This window comes from Thalassophryne amazonica, chromosome 3 (assembly GCF_902500255.1).
Source record: "Thalassophryne amazonica chromosome 3, fThaAma1.1, whole genome shotgun sequence".
In the NCBI taxonomy this organism is placed as follows: domain Eukaryota; kingdom Metazoa; phylum Chordata; class Actinopteri; order Batrachoidiformes; family Batrachoididae; genus Thalassophryne; species Thalassophryne amazonica.
Window position 1 is genome coordinate 5,580,335 of NC_047105.1, and position 19,684 is coordinate 5,600,018.

Below are 19,684 nucleotides of genomic sequence, written 5' to 3' on the forward strand. Positions count from 1 at the left end.
GAGAAAATGTTTGTTCACATATGTATGTTGAGCTGAACAGGCTCATCATTCTTTTTGCGTGGCGTCTCATCAGAGGAAACTTGGCATTATCCAAACTCTGATAGAATTCAGGGAGGGAGAGAAGCTGATGTTGACTCTTCAGAGAATCATCACATTGCATTTCAATCAGTTCTAACTGCAGACTCTCTTCCACTTCTTCTGCTTCCACCAGGAAGGGGGTCGAGAACAGCTTGATTTGTTTTTCAATGACAGAAAAATCTTGGAAACGCTGGCTGAATTCTGTCATGAGAGATGCAATCACAGACACATATTTCTCCTTTTTAGCAGAAAGGTCGGCCTTTGGAAAAGCAGACTTGATTTCAGACGGCGCAGGGAAGTGTGCAGCATTAAAGCCTCGTAGTTGTGTCGCAAACAGGCGGAGCTTTACGCAGAAGGCTTTCATGTGCGCATACAGGTGTGGCACCAGCTGTTCTCTGCCTTGTAGGTTCTTGTTCAGTGAATTCAGATGATGTGTAAGATCAACTAAAAATGCCAGGTCTGCCAGCCACAGAGGGTCACTTAGTTCATGAAGAGGTTGGCCCTTCTCTTTTAAAAACTGGTCGATTTCTGATCTCAGCGAATAAAACCGGTGCAGCACAGAGCCGCAGCTGAGCCAGCGCACATCAGAGTGGTAGAGTACATCCCCGTATTCAGCATCCACATCAGATAGGAAAGCCTGAAATTCTCTGTGGTACAGTCCTCTAGCTCGAATTATGTTGACAGTTTTTACAACAGTGTTCATCACATCACCCAGCTGGACAGTCTTGGCACACAGTGCTTCTTGGTGGATTATACAGTGCATCCTAACAGCCTCACCTCCGCTCTCTTTTACCTTGGCGCACACTAACGATGCCATTCCTTTGCACTCACCCGCCATGGCCGGAGCTCCATCAGTTGTTACTCCACAGAGCTTGTCCCATTTAAGCCCCATCTTTTCAACTGCCTCTGACACAGCTTCAAAAATATCTTTTCCTGTCGTTGTGCCTTTTAGGCTCATCATATCAAGCAGCTCCTCCGTACAGCAAAAATGATCATCTACTCCCCGCAAAAAAATTAACAGTTGCGCGGTGTCTGTGGCATCTGTGCTCTCATCGCATGCTATCGAGTAAAAATCAAAAGCACAAGCTTTATCTCTCAACTGAAGTTTCAAGTTAGCGGACAAGTCCTCGATTCTCCGCACCACTGTATCCTCTACATTGTAGAGGAACAAGTACAACGTTCTGGAATGACCATCTCAGTCCCCAGACCTGAATATTATTGAAAATCTGTGGTGTGATTTTAAGCGGACTGTCCATGCTCAGAAACCAACAAACCTGAGATGTTTTGTGAAGAAGAATGGTCCAAAATACCTTCAATCAGAATCCAGACTCTCATTGGAAGCTATAGGAAGCGTTTAGAGGCTGTTATTTCTGCAAAAGGAGGATCTATTGATGTATTTTTTTCTGTTGGGGTGCCCAAATTTATGCACCTGCCTAATTTTGTTTAAATAATTATTGCACACTTTCTGTAAACACTCGAAACTTCATTTCACTTCTCAAATATCAGTGTTCGTCTGCTATATGATATATTTAACTGGATTGCTGATCCAAACAACCAATGATTTACAGTAGTGTTCAGAATAATAGTAGTGCTATGTGACTAAAAAGATTAATCCAGGTTTTGAGTATATTTCTTATTGTTACATGGGAAACAAGGTACCAGTAGATTCAGTAGATTCTCACAAATCCAACAAGACCAAGCATTCATGATATGCACACTCTTAAGGCTATGAAATTGGGCTATTAGTAAAAAAGTAGAAAAGGGGGTGTTCACAATAATAGTAGTGTGGCATTCAGTCAGTGAGTTCGTCAATTTTGTGGAACAAACAGGTGTGAATCAGGTGTCCCTTATTTAAGGATGAAGCCAGCAACTGTTGAACATGCTTTTCTCTTTGAAAGCCTGAGGAAAATGGGACGTTCAAGACATTGTTCAGAAAACAGTGTAGTTTGATTAAAAAGTTGATTGGAGAGGGGAAAACTTATACGCAGGTGCAAAAAATTATAGGCTGTTCATCTACAATGATCTCCAATGCTTTAAAATCTTTTTAGTCACATAGCACTACTATTATTCTGAACACTACTGTACACATATACACACACACATTTTGCACCAAGATACCAATTAAACAACTGCAAATTATAAAGACAATGCTGATATGGCCGAGGGTATTTTAGCATTGCATTGAATTTTTATATTCATTGCCATTTAAGTTTTAAAGCTGTACGCTGTGCTCACCATCACTAAAGTGCCAGAAAAACAGAATACATTTAAAGAAGGATTTTCAGCACTTACGAGGTCTGTTAGAAAAGTAATGGACCTTTTTATTTTATGCAAAAATATATGGATTTGATTTATGTTTTTACGTCAGCCAAGCTTGAACCTTCGTGCGCATGCGTGAGTTTTTTCACGCCTGTCAGTTGCGTCATTCACCTGTGGGCAGGCTTTGAGTGAGCACTGGTCCACCCCTCTCGTCGTCGTTTCATTGCGAGGAAATGGCGGAATGATTTGGACTTTGTTCCATCAGAATTTTTTCAGAAACTGTTATAGACAGGCAGCTGGAAACCATTCGGAAAATTCACATGGCTTTCCATGAAAATTTTATGGGCTTCACAGAGATTAAGGAGTGTTACTACAGCTTTAAGGACAGCCCACAATGGCGCACGGCGCGCCGCGCTCCGAGCCGCGATCGACAGGCAGAAACCACCAGATCATTTCTAAACGGATGGCTCTGTGGATCCGGGACCATCGTGTGCAATTTCTCTGGTTATCACAAGAGCTGGACATCAGCCATTTTCCGGCAGATTTCACTTTTAACAAGATTTTGTCATGGAAAGCCGCGCAGAGGCTTCATGCGTCATGACGGAGCCGCTGATGGAGCGAGACAAAGAACGCCTCCGTTTTGGAGTCTCAGAGGACAAGTTAGGACATGCCTATCTCGGCTTTCAGTGGCTTACCAGTCATCCGTTTAGAAATGAAATGGTCGTTTCAGCCTGTCGATCACGGCTCGGAGCGCGGCGTGCCCTCAGCCGCTGTGGGCCGTCCTTAAAGCAGTAGTAACACTCCTTAATCTCTGTGAAGCCCAGAAAATTTTCACCAAAAGCCATCTGAATTTATCGAATGGTTTCCACCTGGCTGTCTCACACGGTTCCTGAAAAAATTTTAATGCAACAAAACGGCAGTCGTTCATTCTCCTGACAATGAAAAAACGACGAGAGGGGTGGACCAGTGCTCACTCAAAGCCTGCCCACAGGCGAATGACGCAACCGACAGGCGTGAAAAAACTCACGCATGCGCACGAAGGTTCAAGCTTGGCTGACGTAAAAACATATGAATCAAATCCATATATTTTTTTGCATAAAATAAAAAGGTCTGTTACTTTTCTAACAGACCTCGTACATCCATGCAGTTCTTTTTAAACCGAGCAGGTTTGTCTGACATAACCTAGAATTAAATGAGTGTCATCAGCTAAAGGGGTTTCACCTGCAGACAAATTAATAACTCAGATAACAGACTCAGATAACCATCACTGTACACCGTCAGACACCATTCACCAGGCAACTCACCTGTCCAATAGCAGCGCTGCAAAATCCTCGTGAGTTTGATCGCCAGGCTTCTAGCTAGCTGCTAGCGGTGAAATCCCCCACGTGACCTGTGACATCACCCCGATGGTGTCCTGGCTTTTGAATTTTTGGTACATGCCAATAATTCATAATTTGCTTTGATACGGATGAATTTTAATCATGTTCAGATTAATAGTTTGGGAATCCTTTATATTCACAATAACAAACAAAATTACTTTGGACCCCTTCAAAATTCTAACAATTGTCTCAATTTCAATATGCTTCCTGGCACTCTAGCTTTAAGAGTTGACATTAATGTAGTTATTCTATCTGGATGAATTTGATTTATAAATCAAAACCTGCTGGACCTCTGTATGCTGTTAAGGGGTACTGACTTTTCTTTTCTTGTGGCAACCTGGCAGCCAGGTCCCTTCTGCTGGGGTAGAGTTGAACTCAGCTCCTCTCAACTGCCTCACTGCTGCAAAATACGTAGCGGACAGGAGCCAACAGGGTTTATAAATGTTTTTCACAGTTACTATGTTAAAAAAAAAAACAACAACAAAAAAAAACATTAGCGGTCTAAAAGTTACCGCAACTAAATTTATTGTTAGCTAATTGGTTCCATGATGATTTTTGTGAGCTTTGCTAATTAGCAGTTAGTGGATTAGCAGAACTGTGCCCACCAGTGCTAATATCCATGCCGGGGTGTTGTTTTCCCTGAGTCATGGGTTTTAATGTTTGCCTTTTTTGGGAGGAGAAAAACAGAATTACGATGACAGCAAATTCTGCTCATATTTTAGCTGATTCTTAAAAATTTGCAGATTGCAATTCTGTTTGCACAGTTTATGTTTTGGGTTTCTTTTTTTTTTTTAAGAAGGCCTGGTTAGCAAAGTACAGCATCTCAAATGCATTTTTTAACAGATTAGTTGTTTGAAGAGAGGAAGAATTGTTAGACTGGTATCGGTAGATGAAGGTTACTCCTACTGTTCTGCAAAATCGTGTTTTAGGGGCTTTTATGGTTTGAAATTTAAAAATATTGCTTAAAGATGTGCTACAAAGAAAAGCTGTCTTTGCTTTTATGTCAAACAACAAAACCATGTAAAATATCAACATGGGTTTGGACATGTTACATAGTGTTAACAGTTCCAATGTTTCACTGTGAAAAAACAAGACCACACAACATTCAGATGTGTTCAGTAGATTATATTAATCTCTTAAAACAAACAAAAACAAAAGAAGACCTTCATAACACGATTAGACTTCATCCATTAACAATGTTCACACATTCATTTTATTAAATGCTGTTTAGATAAAACCGAACCACTGCACCGAACCAGAGCTCAGTGTCTTCATCAATTCTCATTATTGTTTGTTCCATTGGAGAAAAGTGTGCGGATTTATAGTCCAGAGTGAGACGTGTCACTGTTAATGACAAACTGTTGCACTAACATCAAGATGTTTAGCAAATCCACATTCAGAGGATGATTACAGAGTAGTTGAGTATGAACCAATCAGCTGCAACACAGCCACAAAAACTCTCCGTGCACGTTTTAAAAACAACATTAGCATCAAACTGCTGGCTCTGATGGTCACCCCAAGCCAGCAGGAAACACTGATCTTAACATCAGAATGTTAGCAGAAACATAACATGTATTAAGATGGTGAGTGCAAACACAACGTGCCCGGAGCACACATTGTTTGCACTAAGATTCTTAACATGCAAGACAACTGTAAACTGTAAATACTGAATTAAGAAATCAGACAGTAAATTAAGAAACTGGTTCTTTGTTAGCTTTAGTAATTATACTAACTATACTAAGACACGGAGGTACTGGATTAGTTTTAGGTTTTGATTCTTAGCGTGTGTAAGATGTTCATTACACCTCCTCTGCATGTCATGTGACCAGAGAAGGTGGAGTTTGAGGTGAAGAATCTAAATCACTTCACTGCTCAATGAAAATATGAAAAACAGGAACACAAAACACTTGCATCCCAATTTAGTGTTTTTGGCAAACAATTAATAGTCTACACCATGATTCTGGTCACCGTGATCGCTTTACGATTTACAATCGCTTTATGCTAATCACGTACACCGACACTATGCAGTGGAGCAGCAATCTAAACAAGCCCCGCCCACCACAAATAGGTTTGTCTCACATCCTGGCCACTTGGCCCAGAACAGTCTGGCGGGTGGTGAGATGGTACGAGTCAGCAGCCAATGAGATTTGTATCTTTCCTGCCCCCTAGTGGTGATGTTTAAAACTTTAACACAGACACAAAGATGAGAAAAACATCAAACATGTCAATGTAATATGACACCGTGGCCCCACACGGTAAGAACAGGCGTCACAGTGTACCTACCAAGGCTATACTTCTATTCTGGCCTGAGGTCATGTGACCATCTGACCAATGAGTTCATTTGGACTCACCATGCTGCACCTTCAGTCCTGCCACAGTTTCAAAACCAGCCCGCCTTTTCTTCACCTAAAGCAGCACTCTCATTGGGCGTTAACCATTGGTTGTGGGCATGTCCTCAAACTGCCAGCAAACAATTAAAAGTTCAACTAGCGTCAAAGTGACGGGTTTGATTTCGATAATTAATTCCTCATGTCAACGCCCCTTTTGACAGACAGAAAGTGGATCCAAAGAGGGCTAAAAACAATTTTTAAAAAAAGCAGTTTCTTTCTGCGCTCAGTTTTATGTCCATACATTCGACCTTGCCAACTTCACAGGACAGGTGTTTGTTGTTTTTTTTTTGTAATTTCTATAAAGGCGCCACATCAGCTGATACTACATGATGATCCGCGGTTCTGGTACAGACTCGCTGATGGATTTGTGAGGCAGCACGTTGGCGCCGTTCAGGTAAACCTCGTCATTCACGATCACGTCCTCCCCGAGCACCGTCACGTTCTCCATCCGAACCTGACGACAAAGTTAGCAACGTTAATGCGAAGTGGCGAGAAATAAGAGATAAATGTTAAATAAAATAACAATAATAAGACTGTTGAGAAAAATTAAAATTTCAAATGAACAGGAAGTGATTTTCTGCTCAAATTTTTATTTTTTTAATGTATTTAACATAAAAAAAGTTATGAAAATATTTTTGCTTAAATTATTTTCTTTTGGTGTCAAAACATTTTGTGTGCAGTGACGCCAGAAAGAAATGTTCTGGATTTTTACCTGACAAATACAGTGATCCTCTCCGGGAACCATCACCTTATCGTGGTGGAGAGGTTTGTGTGTCTCCATGAACCTGAGAGCTGTGTTGTCTGGAGTCTTTGTGCTACTGGTAGGCTCTCTCATGGCAAATAGGTCTCAAGCGAGGGGCCAGACTAAGAATGGTTCACAATGACTCCTTAAAAAAACAGGTAGAGGAAACGTAGCCCGCGAGCGCGTGATGGCTAGGCTTGCCATGGAGCCCGAAAAGGCAACGTGGACTTTCCATCTCCACCCAGTGGGCTCACTACCAGCAGGGGGAACCGCTGGTGTCGGGTGCACTGTTCCCATCGGTGGCAGTGAAAGTTGAGGGCCCCGATAGACCAGACCCGGGGGGCACAGGCTAGCTCTGGGGATGTGGAACATTACCTCACTGTGGGGGAAGGAGCCAGGGCTTGTGAGGAAAGTGGAGCACTACCAGTTAGATCTGGTGGGCGTGGCCTCGATGCATAGCCTCGGCTCCAGAACCACTCTCCTTCATAAGGGTTGGACCTTATTCTTCTCTGGAGTTGCACAGGGAGTGAGGCACCGGGCGTTTGTGGGGATACTCATGTGTCACCAGCTGTGCACCGCTACTTGCACCTTCAGGTGGCCAGGGGGAGACTGACTGTATTCAGCCTTCTTGGAGTCCCTGAATGGGGCTCCATTGTGGGACTCCATTGTTATGCTGGGAGATTTCAACACACGCATCGGCATGGACAGACACATGGAGAGGCGTGATTGGGAGGAACAACCTCCCCAATCTAAACCCAAATGGTCGTTGGTTATTGGACTTCTGTGTGAGTCACGGACTGTCCATAATGAACACCATGTTCAAACATAAGGATGCTCATAAGTGTACATGGTACCAGAGCACCCTAGGCCGAAGGCTGATGATTGATTTTGTGATCGTATCATCTGATCTGAAGCTGCATGTTCTGGACACTCGGGTGAAGAGAGGGGCACAGCTGTCAACTGATGACCATCTGGTGGTGAGCTGGATCAGAGGGTGGGGGAGGACTTTGGACAGACCTGGTAAGCCCAAACGGATAGTGTGGGTGAACTGGGAACATCTGGAGGGGTCCACTGTTCGAAATATCTTCAACTCACACCTCCGGCAGAGCTTTTCTAGCATCCCTGTAGATGATGGGGGCATTGAACAAGAATGGGCAATGTTCAAAGCTTCCACTGCTGAAGCTGCAGCGGGGAGCTGTGGCCTGAAGATCTCATGTGCCTCAAGGGGCGGCAACCCTCAAACACTGTGGTGGACACCGGTGGTCAGGGAAGCCGTCCGACTGAAGAAGGAGTCCTTCTGGGATATGGAGGACTCTGGAGGCAGCTCCAAGATACCAACAGGCCTGATGAGCAGCAGCCTCTGCTGTGGGGGAGGCAAAGCAGCAGGTGCAGGAGGAGTTCGTAGTAACCATGGAGAAGGTGGTCGGCACCAAGGTGCTTCTGGTGGACCGTGATGCACCTCAGGAAAGGAAAATGGGGAACCATCCAAACTGTGGACAGTAAGGATGGGACTCTACTGACCTCAACTGAGGATGTAATCCGGCGCTGGAAGGAACACTTTACTACTGCATCAGACTGAAGCACCCTCTATAATGGGGCAGACCTGGAAGCTGATGGAGGATTTTCATCAATTTCCCTGGTGGAAGTCACTGAGGTACTCAAACAAGTCCGCAGTGGCAAGGCGCCAGGAGTTGATGAGATCCAACCCAGAAATACTGAAGGCTCTGGGTGTGGAGGGATTTTTTTGGATGAGACGTCTCTTCAACATTGCGTTGAGGTCTGGGACAGTGCCTAAAGAGTGGCAAACTGGGGTGATGGTCCCCATATTTAAAAAAAAGGGGACCAGAGAGTGTGTGCCAACTACAGTGGCATCACACTACTCAGCCTCCCTGGTAACGTTTACTCAGGGTGCTGGAAAGGAGGGTTCGGCTGATAGTCGAACATCTGATTGAAGAGAAACAATGTGGGTTCCATCCTGGTCGTGGAACAACTGACCAGCTCTTCACTCTCACAAGGATCCTGGAGGAGGCCTGGGAGTATGCCCATCCAGTCTACATGTGTTTTGTGGACTTGGAGAAGGCGTATGATCTGTTACCCCAGCAGATACTGTGGGAGGTCCCTTCTCAGGGCCATCCAATCTCTGTACTCGCAAAGCGAGAGCTATGTTCGGGTGCTCGTCAGTAAGTGGCAGCAGGGTGCCTTAGTGGTTCGGACTGTTGCCTCACAGCAAAAAGGTCATGGGATCAATTCCCACCTGTAGTCTTTCTGTGTGGAGTCTGCATGTTCTCCCCGTGTTTGCGTGGGTTTCCTCCAGGTGATCTGGTTTCCTCCCGCATTTAAAGACATGCAGGTTAGATGAATTGGAAACTGTATAATTGCCCAGGTCTCCCTTGCAAAAGAGGTCTCAATCTCAATGGGAGTAACCTGGTTAAATAAAGGTTAAATTAAATAAATTAATTTACCATTTACATTAAATAACCAAAATGAATCGTTTCCGGTGGAGGTTGGCCTCTGCCAGGGCTGTGCTTTGTCGCCAATCCTGTTTGTGATATTCCTTGATAGGATATCAAGACATAGTCGGGGGAAGGAGGGTTTCCAGTATGGTGGGCTCAGGGTCTCATCACTACTTTTTGCAGATGATGTGGTCCTGTTGGCTTTATCAGCCTGTGACCTCCAACACTCACTGGATCAGTTCACATTCGAGTGTGAAGCGGCTGGGATGAGGATCAGCACCTCGAAATCTGAGGCCATGGTTCTCAGCAGGAAACTGATGGATCGCCTGCTCCGGGTTGGGAATGAGGTCTTGCCCCAAGGGGCGGTATTGCATTCGCTCTGCCGTACTGTTGTGATGAAAAGGGAGCTGAGCCAAAAGACACTTGGGCTGTCTCCTGATCATGGGCTTTGGTGTTTGGGGTGGGATCCGGGGTGGGGAGTTTGGGGGGCCCTGCTGGCTACTCTGGGGGAGCCTGGCTGTCGGGGGGCCTTGTGCGCTTCCTGGCCCCGGTATTGGTCCTCACGTCTTGTCTGGGGGCCGGGCCCTGCCTCGTATGCCTCGGTGGTCCCTACCTGTGCTTTGGATTTGGTTGCGGTGGCTCCTTTGCCCCCCGTCCTTGCAGCCGCTCGCTCCCGCCTTCGGGGGCTGTGGCCCTGGTGGTGTGGTTCTGGGGCTCCCCCTATTGGTGGCCTCATGCCGGCGCCCTGTGTGCTTCCCTTGTGTATGGGGCTGCTCCCTGTGCCTCCGTGAGGAGGGGTGGTGTCGGGGGCGCGTTCCGGTGCCGTCGGGCCGTTCCCCTGTTGGTCTGTCGTGCTGCCCTTCCTGGCCCTTGTGCCCTTCCACTGCCCTTTTTCTCCTGGTTTCTACCAGGGCCCTGCGTCCTGGACCTATTTCAGTCGGTGCTCACGTCCGGCCGCATGGCTTCCAACGTGCCGGAGTGGTCCATGTCATATGGTAAAGATCTGTATGGTAAAGATGGTAAGATCTTGTCTTGGCCCAACACACCAGCCACAGCTGTGATCAGATATTTAGCTGTGATCTGGGTCTCTGTGCATGGATGGTTGTGTGTTTGTGGCCATCACCACAATTCGGTTTTGGGTGCTCTCAAGGAGATAAAGACTCTGGTGTCCTAGATTAGGGGATGGATGCTCACTAATTAGACAACAGACTGTTGCTGTCACTGTTTGTTCATGTGTGGTTATTTGTCCTGGTATGTTGTTTGGTTGGAGCCCCGTCTCCTCAGTGTCTCACGTCACAGTTATTGTCTTCACCACTTGTCTTTCGTTCTTGTCTGTCTGTGCTGTTTTGGTGGTCGGCCCTTCCTGATAGAAGTTGTCAGTTGGCTTTGAGTAGGATGTTGTAGGCTGATTGGGAAGGGCGGATGGGGTCACACACACACCGCGTTCACTCACGCCCTACATACCTTCTGTCTTTCAAGAATAAATTGCATATATAGGTATTAATGTTCAGAAATGGTTCTGCCTGTGTGGCATTTACCATTACTATAAATGCAGACAGGGGGGAAAAAAGAAAAAAAAAAAAAAAAGGCAAAGCTCTCGATCTACTAGTCAAATCTTTGTTCCGACTCTCACCTATGGTCATGAGGGTTGGGTCATGACTGAAAGAAATGGGTTTCCTTAGGATGGTGGCTGGTGTCAGAGATTGGGTGAGAAGCTCGATCATCTGTGGGGAGCTCGGAGTAGAGCTGCTGCTCCTTCGTGTTGAAAGGAGCCAGCTGAGGTGGTTCGGGCATCTGGTAAGGATGCCTCCTGGGAGCCTCCTTCAGGAGGTGTTCCAGGAACATCCACTTGAGAGGAGACCCCAGGGAAGACCCAGGACTAGGTGTAGAGATTATATCTCCACACTGGCCTGGGAACACCTCAGGATCCCCCAGTCAGAGGTGGTCAATGTGGTCCGGGAAAGGGAAGTCTGGGGTCCCCTGCTGGAGCTGCTGCTCCTGTGACTCGATCCTGGATAAGTGGCTTAAGATTGTACAGTGAGACAATTAAGTATTTGATCCGCTGTCGATTTTGCGATGTCGAAGTTTTCCCACCACCCAAAGAATGGAGAACTCTGTAATTTTTTATCTCTGAGAGACAGAATCTAAAAAAAAAACAAATTTATAAAATCACCTTGCATGATTTTCAAATAATTAATTTGTATTTTATTGCATGAAATAAGTATGTGATCACCTACCAACCAGCAAGAATTCTGTCTTTCACAGACCTGCTAGTTTTTCTATAAGTCCTCCTATTCTGCACTCTTTACCTGTATTAATTGCACCTGTTTGAACTTGTTACCTGTATAAAAGACACCTGTTCACACACTCAGTCACACTCCAACCTGTCCACCATGGACAAGACCAAAGAGCTATCTCAGGACACCAGGGACAAAACTGTAGACCTACACAAGGCTGGGACGGACTACAGGACAACAGGCAAGCAGCTTGGTAGAAGACAACAACTGTTGGCCTAATTATTAGAAAATGGAAGAAACACAAGATGACTGTCAATCTTCCTCAGTCTGGGGCTCCATAAGGATGATTCTGCAAAAGCCCAGAACTACACAGGAGGACCTGGTCAATGACCTGAAGAGAGCTGGGACCACAGTCACAAAGATTACATTAGTAACACATGATGCTGTCATGGTTTAAAATCCTGCAGGGCAGCAAGGTCCCCCTGCTCAAGCCAGCACATGTCCAGGCCCGTTTGAAGTTCACCAGTGACATCTGGATGATCCAGAGGAGGCATGAGAGAAGGTCATGTGGTCAGATGAGACCAGAATAGAGCTTTTTGGTATCAACTCCTCTCGCCATGTTTGGAGGATGAGAACAACCCCAAGAAAACCATCCCAACCATGAAGCATGGGGGTGGAAACATCATAGTCTGGGGGTGCTCTTCTGCAAAGGGGACAGGACGACTGCACCGTATTGAAGGGAGGATGGATGGGCTCATGTATTGTGAGATTTTGGTAAACAACCTCCTTCCCTCAGTAAGAGCATTGAAGATGGGTCATGGCTAGATCTTCAGCTGAAACTCCAAACCTGAAAGATTTGAAGATCTGTATGGAGGAGTGGACCAAAATCCCTGCTGCAGTGTGCAAACCTGGTCAAGAACGAGAGGAAATGTCTGACCTCTGGAAATGCAAACAAAGGTTTCTGTACCAAATATTAAGGTCTGTTTTTCTAGTGGATCAAATACTTATGCAATAAAATGCAAATGAATTATTTAAAAAAAATATGTGATTTTCAGATTTTTTTTTTTTTAGATTCTGTCTCACAGTTGAAGTGAACCTACGATAAAACTTACAGACCTCTACATTCTTTGTAGGTGGGGGGGAAAAAAAAAAAAAATCGACAGTGGATCAAATATTTATTTGCGTCACTGTAAGTAAATCCAGTGATTTTTTTTTCAGCTTTCAAGCTCAAGTTAACTCTTAAACCAATCAAGACCAAGACCCATCTCAGATCCGAGTCAGATGAGATTCTGTTTCTGATCTGAACCACATTTCATTTTATGAATCTGTCTGAGATTCTGCAGCTCCAAAAATCAAAACTAGATCTCATCAATGTAGATTCAAAAGTTAAGACTCACCCACTGGCCCACAGAGGAACTCCAACCCACAATGCAACTTTCCAACCAGGCATTGGACCGGATCCGTGCTCCTTTCAGCACGGTGCAGCGTTTTATCCGCACGCCGTCCTCCACGATCACACCGGCACCGATAGACACATTTGGCCCGATGACACAGTTGTCCCCGATCTGGGCCGTCGGGTCCTGGAGGTGCAGAAGATGTGCAACTTCAGTCAATCACTCAAAAACTAATGTGAACAGGTTCTGTTATTTTTAACCTGCTGCTGCTAAACGGTCACTATAAAGTTGAAAGAACCACCATAAAAACTAAACTGAACCTTTCAGAGAGCGAGAAAAACAAATTACTGCAGCAACTAAAACACTGGGCACAACGTTAAAAGAAAGAATGTGTAGGTGGCTCAGGAAAACCAAGATGTCCACCAAGAACCTGGACCAAAAAACAAAACCAAAAAACCAAGATGGTCTGCCAATCCAAGAACACCCTGCAAGAATGAGACATCCCATCTCCATGGCAACAATCAAAAGAAAAATTCCCAGAACAAACTCGAAAACCCAGCAGAGCTCTGGAAGGGGATCCCGTGGACGGACAGAAGAGACGTCAACTCTGAGCAGAAAGACGAGAGACAAATAATCAGGGGCAACAAGAGCCCAACACGGCCGACATGGCGTTCCAGAGGAGTTTATTATTGCCAACGTTTTTCACCATTTTCTTATAAAATGGTGAAAAACCATTTTTCTTTCTCTGTGGCTGGCCCCAGACTTTAGAACGCTCTGCCCCTCCATGTCCGAACTGCCCCCACAGTGGAGTGTTTTAAGTGTCGTCTGAAGACCCACTTTTATTCTCTGGTTTTTAACAATGAGTGAGTTGTGTGGTCCTCTGTTTTATTTGTTTTGTTTTTATTTTGGTAGATTTCATTGGTTTTATCTTTTGTATGCTGTATGTATTTATTTATCTTGCACATTTTAGTTAATTTTATTGTTAATTTTCTTATTTTTAATTTTTGACTACTGGGGTTTTATCTATCGTGATTCTATTGTATGTGCAGCACTTTGGAACATTTTTGTTGTTAAATGTGCTATATAAATAAAGTGGATTGGATTGGATTAAAGACATTTGAGCAGCTTATGTCATTTAAGGTCCTGGTTTCCAACATGAGGTCTGAGGGCCCCTTAGGGGACGCTTCAAGGTTTGATTATCGAAATTATAAACAGTCCCCTTATTAAACAAAATCATAACACGTGACAATCAAAACTGATTAAAGACAGAATTTTCTTTGGATGAACCAAAGGGGGAGAAAATCTTTAATGTCAATTTTAAAAATAATGAAAAAAGAGGGGGGTTGTTTTCCAATCCTGTATTTTTGTCAACTTAAAAATTCCTTCGGCCCTGACTGCCGACTTACCACCAGAACGTTTCCGAGGAAACCGGGCCCGGTGCACAGTCTCTCAGGGGCGTGTTGCCGTAGCGACTGGAGGTATAAACACATTCCTGTCAGGAAGTCTTTGGGCTGACCGATGTCCATCCAGAAACCTGCAGAGGGACAGGACACCGCTCCGTTACCATGGAGACGAAGCACGAAGAACTAACATTTCAACAGATCACATTTCCGTTGTGTTAAAGCTGATTAAATCTAAATAATTTAATGTGAAGTGTTACAAAAAACAAAGAAGTGTCACAGAGGTTTGACTCAAACTAATCATCGGGACTAAGGGACCAAAAATCAGTAAGTCAGTAAGTCCCAAAGTTCATCACATCAACATACAGACACAAAAATAAAGAGCAAAGCAGGTTTTCCTGGAGTCTACTGATGCTGGTTTGATTCTGCAGCACAGGTTTGGACCAGAGTCAGCGGTTCAGTTCAGGAACTAGTTCAGGTTCTGCCTGCTGGACTACGGGATTGGGGTCAAGGAACTATTTGGTTTCAACAACTCTGGAGGTGGGAATGAAGATCTACAGATGCAATGATTTTACATTTCTAGTTTTACCTTCAGTTGATCACAAGAACCACAATTCTAGACACCAAAACCAGATCAGACCTACTGATGATCTCAGCCGCCAGGCCGCCACCTGTAGATCAGTATGTCTCTAACACGAGTTCTCATCAGAACTAAAGTCAAGCAAAAAAGAAAAACTTACGGCGCTTGGAGCTGTGAGCTGCACAAACAACAAACACAAAGTAGATTATTTATGTCTCAACCTTTAGAACAGCTCCAGAAAGACCAAAAACCTGTTTGTCTCTAAAGGATCATCACCGCTTCACATCAAAAAATGTTTTTTTAGTACCTTGTACCTGCATGGCCTTTGTTTATTTAGTACCTAGTAGCTCCATGGCCTTTGTTTATTTGTTTATTTAGTACCTTGTACCTACATGGCTTTTGTTTATTTAGTACCTAGTAGCTTCATGGCCTTTGTTTATTTGCTTTTTTTAGTACCTTGTACGTGCATGGCTTTTGTTTATTTAGTACCTAGTAGCTCCATGGCCTTTGTTTATTTGTTTGTTTAGTACCTTGTACCTACATGGCCTTTGTTTATTTAGTACCTTGTAGCTCCATGGCCTTTGTTTGTTTGTTTATTTAGTACCTTGAAGCTCCATGGCCTTTGTTTATTTGTTTATTTAGTACATTGAAGCTCCATGGCCTTTGTTTATTTAGTACCTTGAAGCTCCATGGCCTTTGTTTATTTGTTTATTTAGTACCTTGTAACTCCATGGTCTTTGTTTATTTAGTACCTAGTAGCTCCAGGGCCTTTGTTTGTTTGTTTAGTACCTTGTACCTGCATGGCCTTTGTTCATTTAGTACCTTGTAGCTCCATGGCCTTTATTTATTTAGTACCTTGTAGCTCCATGGCCTTTGTTTATTTAGTACCTTGTAGCTCCATGGCCTTTGTTTATTTAGTACCTAGTAGCTCCATGGCCTTTGTTTATTTGTTTATTTAGTACCTTGTAGCTCCATGGCCTTTGTTTATTTAGTACCTAGTAGCTCCATAGCCTTTGTTTGTTTGTTTAGTACCTTGTACCTGCATGGCCTTTGTTTATTTAGTACCTAGTAGCTCCATGGCCTTTATTTGTTTGTTTAGTACCTTGTACCTGCATGGCCTCTGTTTGTTTAGTACCTTGCAGCTCTGTGGCCTTTGTGTGTTTATTTAACACGTTATACCTGGATGGCCTTCATTTATTTGTTTATTTAGTACCTTGTACCTGGACGGCCTTTGTTTATTTAGTACCTTGTAGCTCCATGGCCTTTGTTTATTTAGTACCTTGTACCTGCACGGGCTTTGTTTGTTTAGTACCTTGCAGCTCTGTGGCCTTTGTGTGTTTATTTAATACGTTATACCTGGATGGCCTTCATTTATTTGTTTATTTAGTACCTTGTACCTGGACGGCCTTTGTTTGTTTAGTACCTTGCAGCTCCATGGCATACAGTTGTCCCTCTTTGGCCATCACAGGAAATATCTCCTTCTCGATGGATGTGGGTTTCAGCTGCACACCGAAAACAAGAATATGAACATCAGCAGTCGATTTTTTTTTTTTTTTTTGTTCCAAACTTAAACCAACATTGGACTTAAAAATAAACATTTGAACCAATAATCATCTTCATTAATTAATCTGCTGGTTATTGTTACACAGATGAGGTCAAAATTATCAGCCCCCTGAAGATGTTACCTTTTTGTTGTCAATGATGAGCTTCAACTTTGTTCCACTCAAAACGTATAAAATCAAGTTCAAACTGAGGTTACCTTCAAATGTACACAGAGTCTGTACTTCGATCAGGGTTTGAGCCGTCGGTAAGAAAACAAAGGAATCAGGTTAGACTTGGGAGAAAGAATTGCTGATGATCAGAAAGGAGGAGGAGGAGGAGTTACCACAGTGTGTCCAAGAGTCAACTGGACTGAGAAGAATCATCAAGAAATTGAAAGACAGTCACACAGTCCATACCTAACCAAGATGGGAACTGTAATCTTAAAGAAGACACATCCTGAACAGGAATGGACTGTGAGGTTGCATTCATTCATTCATCTTCAACCAGGATTTATTCATCTTCAACTGGGGACCCCAGACTTCCCTTTCCCGTGCCACATTGACCACCTCTGACTGGGGGATCCAAGGCATTCCCAGGCCAGTGTGGAGATATAATCTCTCCACCTAGTCCTGGGTCTTCCCCGGGGTCTCCTCCCAAATTGACGTGTCTGGAACACCTCCCTAGGGAGGCGCCCAGGAGGCATCCTTACCAGATGCCCGAACCACCTCAACTGGCTCCTTTCAACACGAAGGAGCAGCGGCTCTACTCCGAGTTCCCCATGGAAGACCGAACTTCTCATCCTGTCTCTAAGGGAGACACCAGCCACCCTCCTGAGAAGCCCATTTCGGGCGCTGGTACCCAAGATCTAGTTCTTTCGGTCATGACCCGACCGTCATGACCATAGGTGAGAGTAGGAACGAAGATTGACCAGTAGATCGAGAGCTTCACCTTTTGGGTCAGCTCCCTTTTGGTCACAACAGTACGGTAGAGCAAATGCAACACCGCCCCTGCTGCACCGATTCTATGGCCAATCTCACACTCCAATGTCCCTTCACTCGTGAACAAGACCCTGAGGTACTTGAATTCCTTTACTTGGGGCAAGACCTCATTCCCTACCCGGGGAGTAGGCAATCCATGGGTTTCCTGCTGAGAACCATGGCCTCAGATTTAGAGGTGCTGATACTCATCCCAGCAGCTTCACACTCGGCTGTGAACCGATCCAGTGAGTGTTGGAGGTCACAGGCCAATGAAGCCAACAGGACCACATCATCTGCAAAAAGCAGTGATGAGACCCTGAGCCCACCAAACTGGAAACCCTCCTCCCCTCGACTACGCCTCGATATCCTGTCCATGAATATCACAAACAGGACTGGTGACAAGGCGCAACCTTGGCGGAAGCCAACCCCCACCAGAAACAAGTCTGACTTACTGCTGAGCACCCGAACACAGCTCTCGCTTTGCGAGTACAGAGATTGGATGGCCCTGAGAAGAGACCTCCTCACTCCATACTCCCGCAGTACCTCCCACAGTATCTCCCAGGGTACCTGATCATACGCCTTCTCCATGTCCACAAAACACATGCACACTGGATGGGCATACTCCCAGGCACCCTCCAGGATCCTTGTGAGAGTGAAGAGCTGATCAGTTGTTCCACAACCAGGACAGAACCTGCATTGTTCCTCTTCAATCAGAGGTTCCATTGTGAGGTTACAGATCAACAAACACTCCAGTTCTGCAGAAGAGACTAAAGGATGCCGAGGACAGCCTGGAGAAAGATTATGCAGCCTGGAAGTGTGTCCTTTGGTCAAAGGAGATTAAACTAGAGCACTTTGTTCATAGAGATGTTTATGTTTTTGAAAAAGAAGTCCAAAGAACACCGTCCACACAGTGAAACACAGCAGTGGGGGCATTAAGCTTCAGTGCATCTGGAACTGGGCATCTCCTCAAGGCAGAAGAAATCAAGAAGAAAGAAGGATATGTGATGATTCTGACAGTAGCAAAACTGGGTCTGGGTCATCTCTGTCTTCCAATCAGACAGCGACCCAAAACATATGTGGTTCCTGGTGAAGATCTACCTCCAGGAGACCAAAGTGAGCATGACTGACTGACCTGCACAAAGAACTGACTTGGATCCCTCTGACAATCTGTGGGGGAAATGAAGACCAAAGCCCAAGCCAGAAGACCATCAAATCTAGAGGGACATGAGTGATTCACCAAAGAAGGCTGGGATTCCTCAGGGGACGTGTCTGAGATGTGTTAAAAAGTACAACAAATGACTGCAGACTGTTATCCAGAAAAAAACAGCACAGATGATTGTTCACAACAATCACTTCCATGTTTAAGCTTAAATCTTAAAACAAAAAAATTCAGTACTTTTGACAAGTTTACTCAGTTAAAAAAAATTATATCAGTGGTTGTTTAAAAATACAAATATCTGGTTTAAACCAGTTTGCCTTCAATCTGTTTAAAACCAGTCTGATCTGGTTTCACTCACAAAGATAAAAAAAAGAATTCTTTGAGAAATTAGTTAATACTATTAATCAATCTGATCAAAGTTATTTTTCAGAACATCAGCAAACGGTGTCCGTGCGTGTGTGTGTGTGTGTGAGACCTGGATCCTGCTGAGGATGCTGGGATTGAAGATGTACATGCCGGCGTTGATCTTGTTGGAGACGAAAGTCTGTGGTTTCTCCACAAACTGATTGATCTGACCGCCGTCCGCCTCAAACACGACCACGCCGTACTTCGAAGGCTCCTCCACACGCGTCACCTTTACACGTTTAATCATCAGTCACGAGAACAGAACTCAACATCCCATCATGCAATGCTTCAAAATAAATAAAATAAAAGATTTTCTGCCTTCATCTTTTCACGCAAAACACCAAAAATTTTACAACTTCTGCTGCAGAGTGAGAAAAACCACTCCAGGAAATTTTTGAAAACTCACTACTGCTACAAAAAGAAACAAATTAAAGAAGGACATGCCAACAAAAATGAAATAATATTGTAATTTAAACATTTAATTCCAATTGCAGGTAAATTCTAATCTCATTTTTAATTAAAACACCACCAAGACAATCCTCTAGATTGATCTAGCTAGATCTAGTTGCAACACCAAGACATGCCTCTAGATGGCAGCACAGCACCGTCACAGAGTGATTTTCTTACAGTCCAGTAGAGGTGTGAAATGGAACGTGTGTCCATCATAAAGTCAAATCAGTCTGAGAACT

General features: G+C 44.3%; 1 protein-coding gene across 1 annotated transcript in view; it reads right to left on the reverse strand.

The window, feature by feature from the left end:
- Positions 1-4,823: 4,823 nt before the first annotated feature.
- The window catches only part of gmppb (GDP-mannose pyrophosphorylase B), a 32,102-nt gene continuing 17,241 nt past the window's right edge, over positions 4,824-19,684 (reverse strand). Inside the window, exons 6-10 of the mRNA XM_034165148.1 lie at positions 19,066-19,224; positions 16,336-16,414; positions 14,339-14,466; positions 12,936-13,118; positions 4,824-6,560 (exon numbers count right to left, since the gene is read on the reverse strand). Of these exons, the coding sequence (XP_034021039.1) occupies positions 6,429-6,560; positions 12,936-13,118; positions 14,339-14,466; positions 16,336-16,414; positions 19,066-19,224 (681 nt within the window). The 3' untranslated portion in view covers positions 4,824-6,428. The remainder of the gene's footprint in view (positions 6,561-12,935; positions 13,119-14,338; positions 14,467-16,335; positions 16,415-19,065; positions 19,225-19,684) is intronic.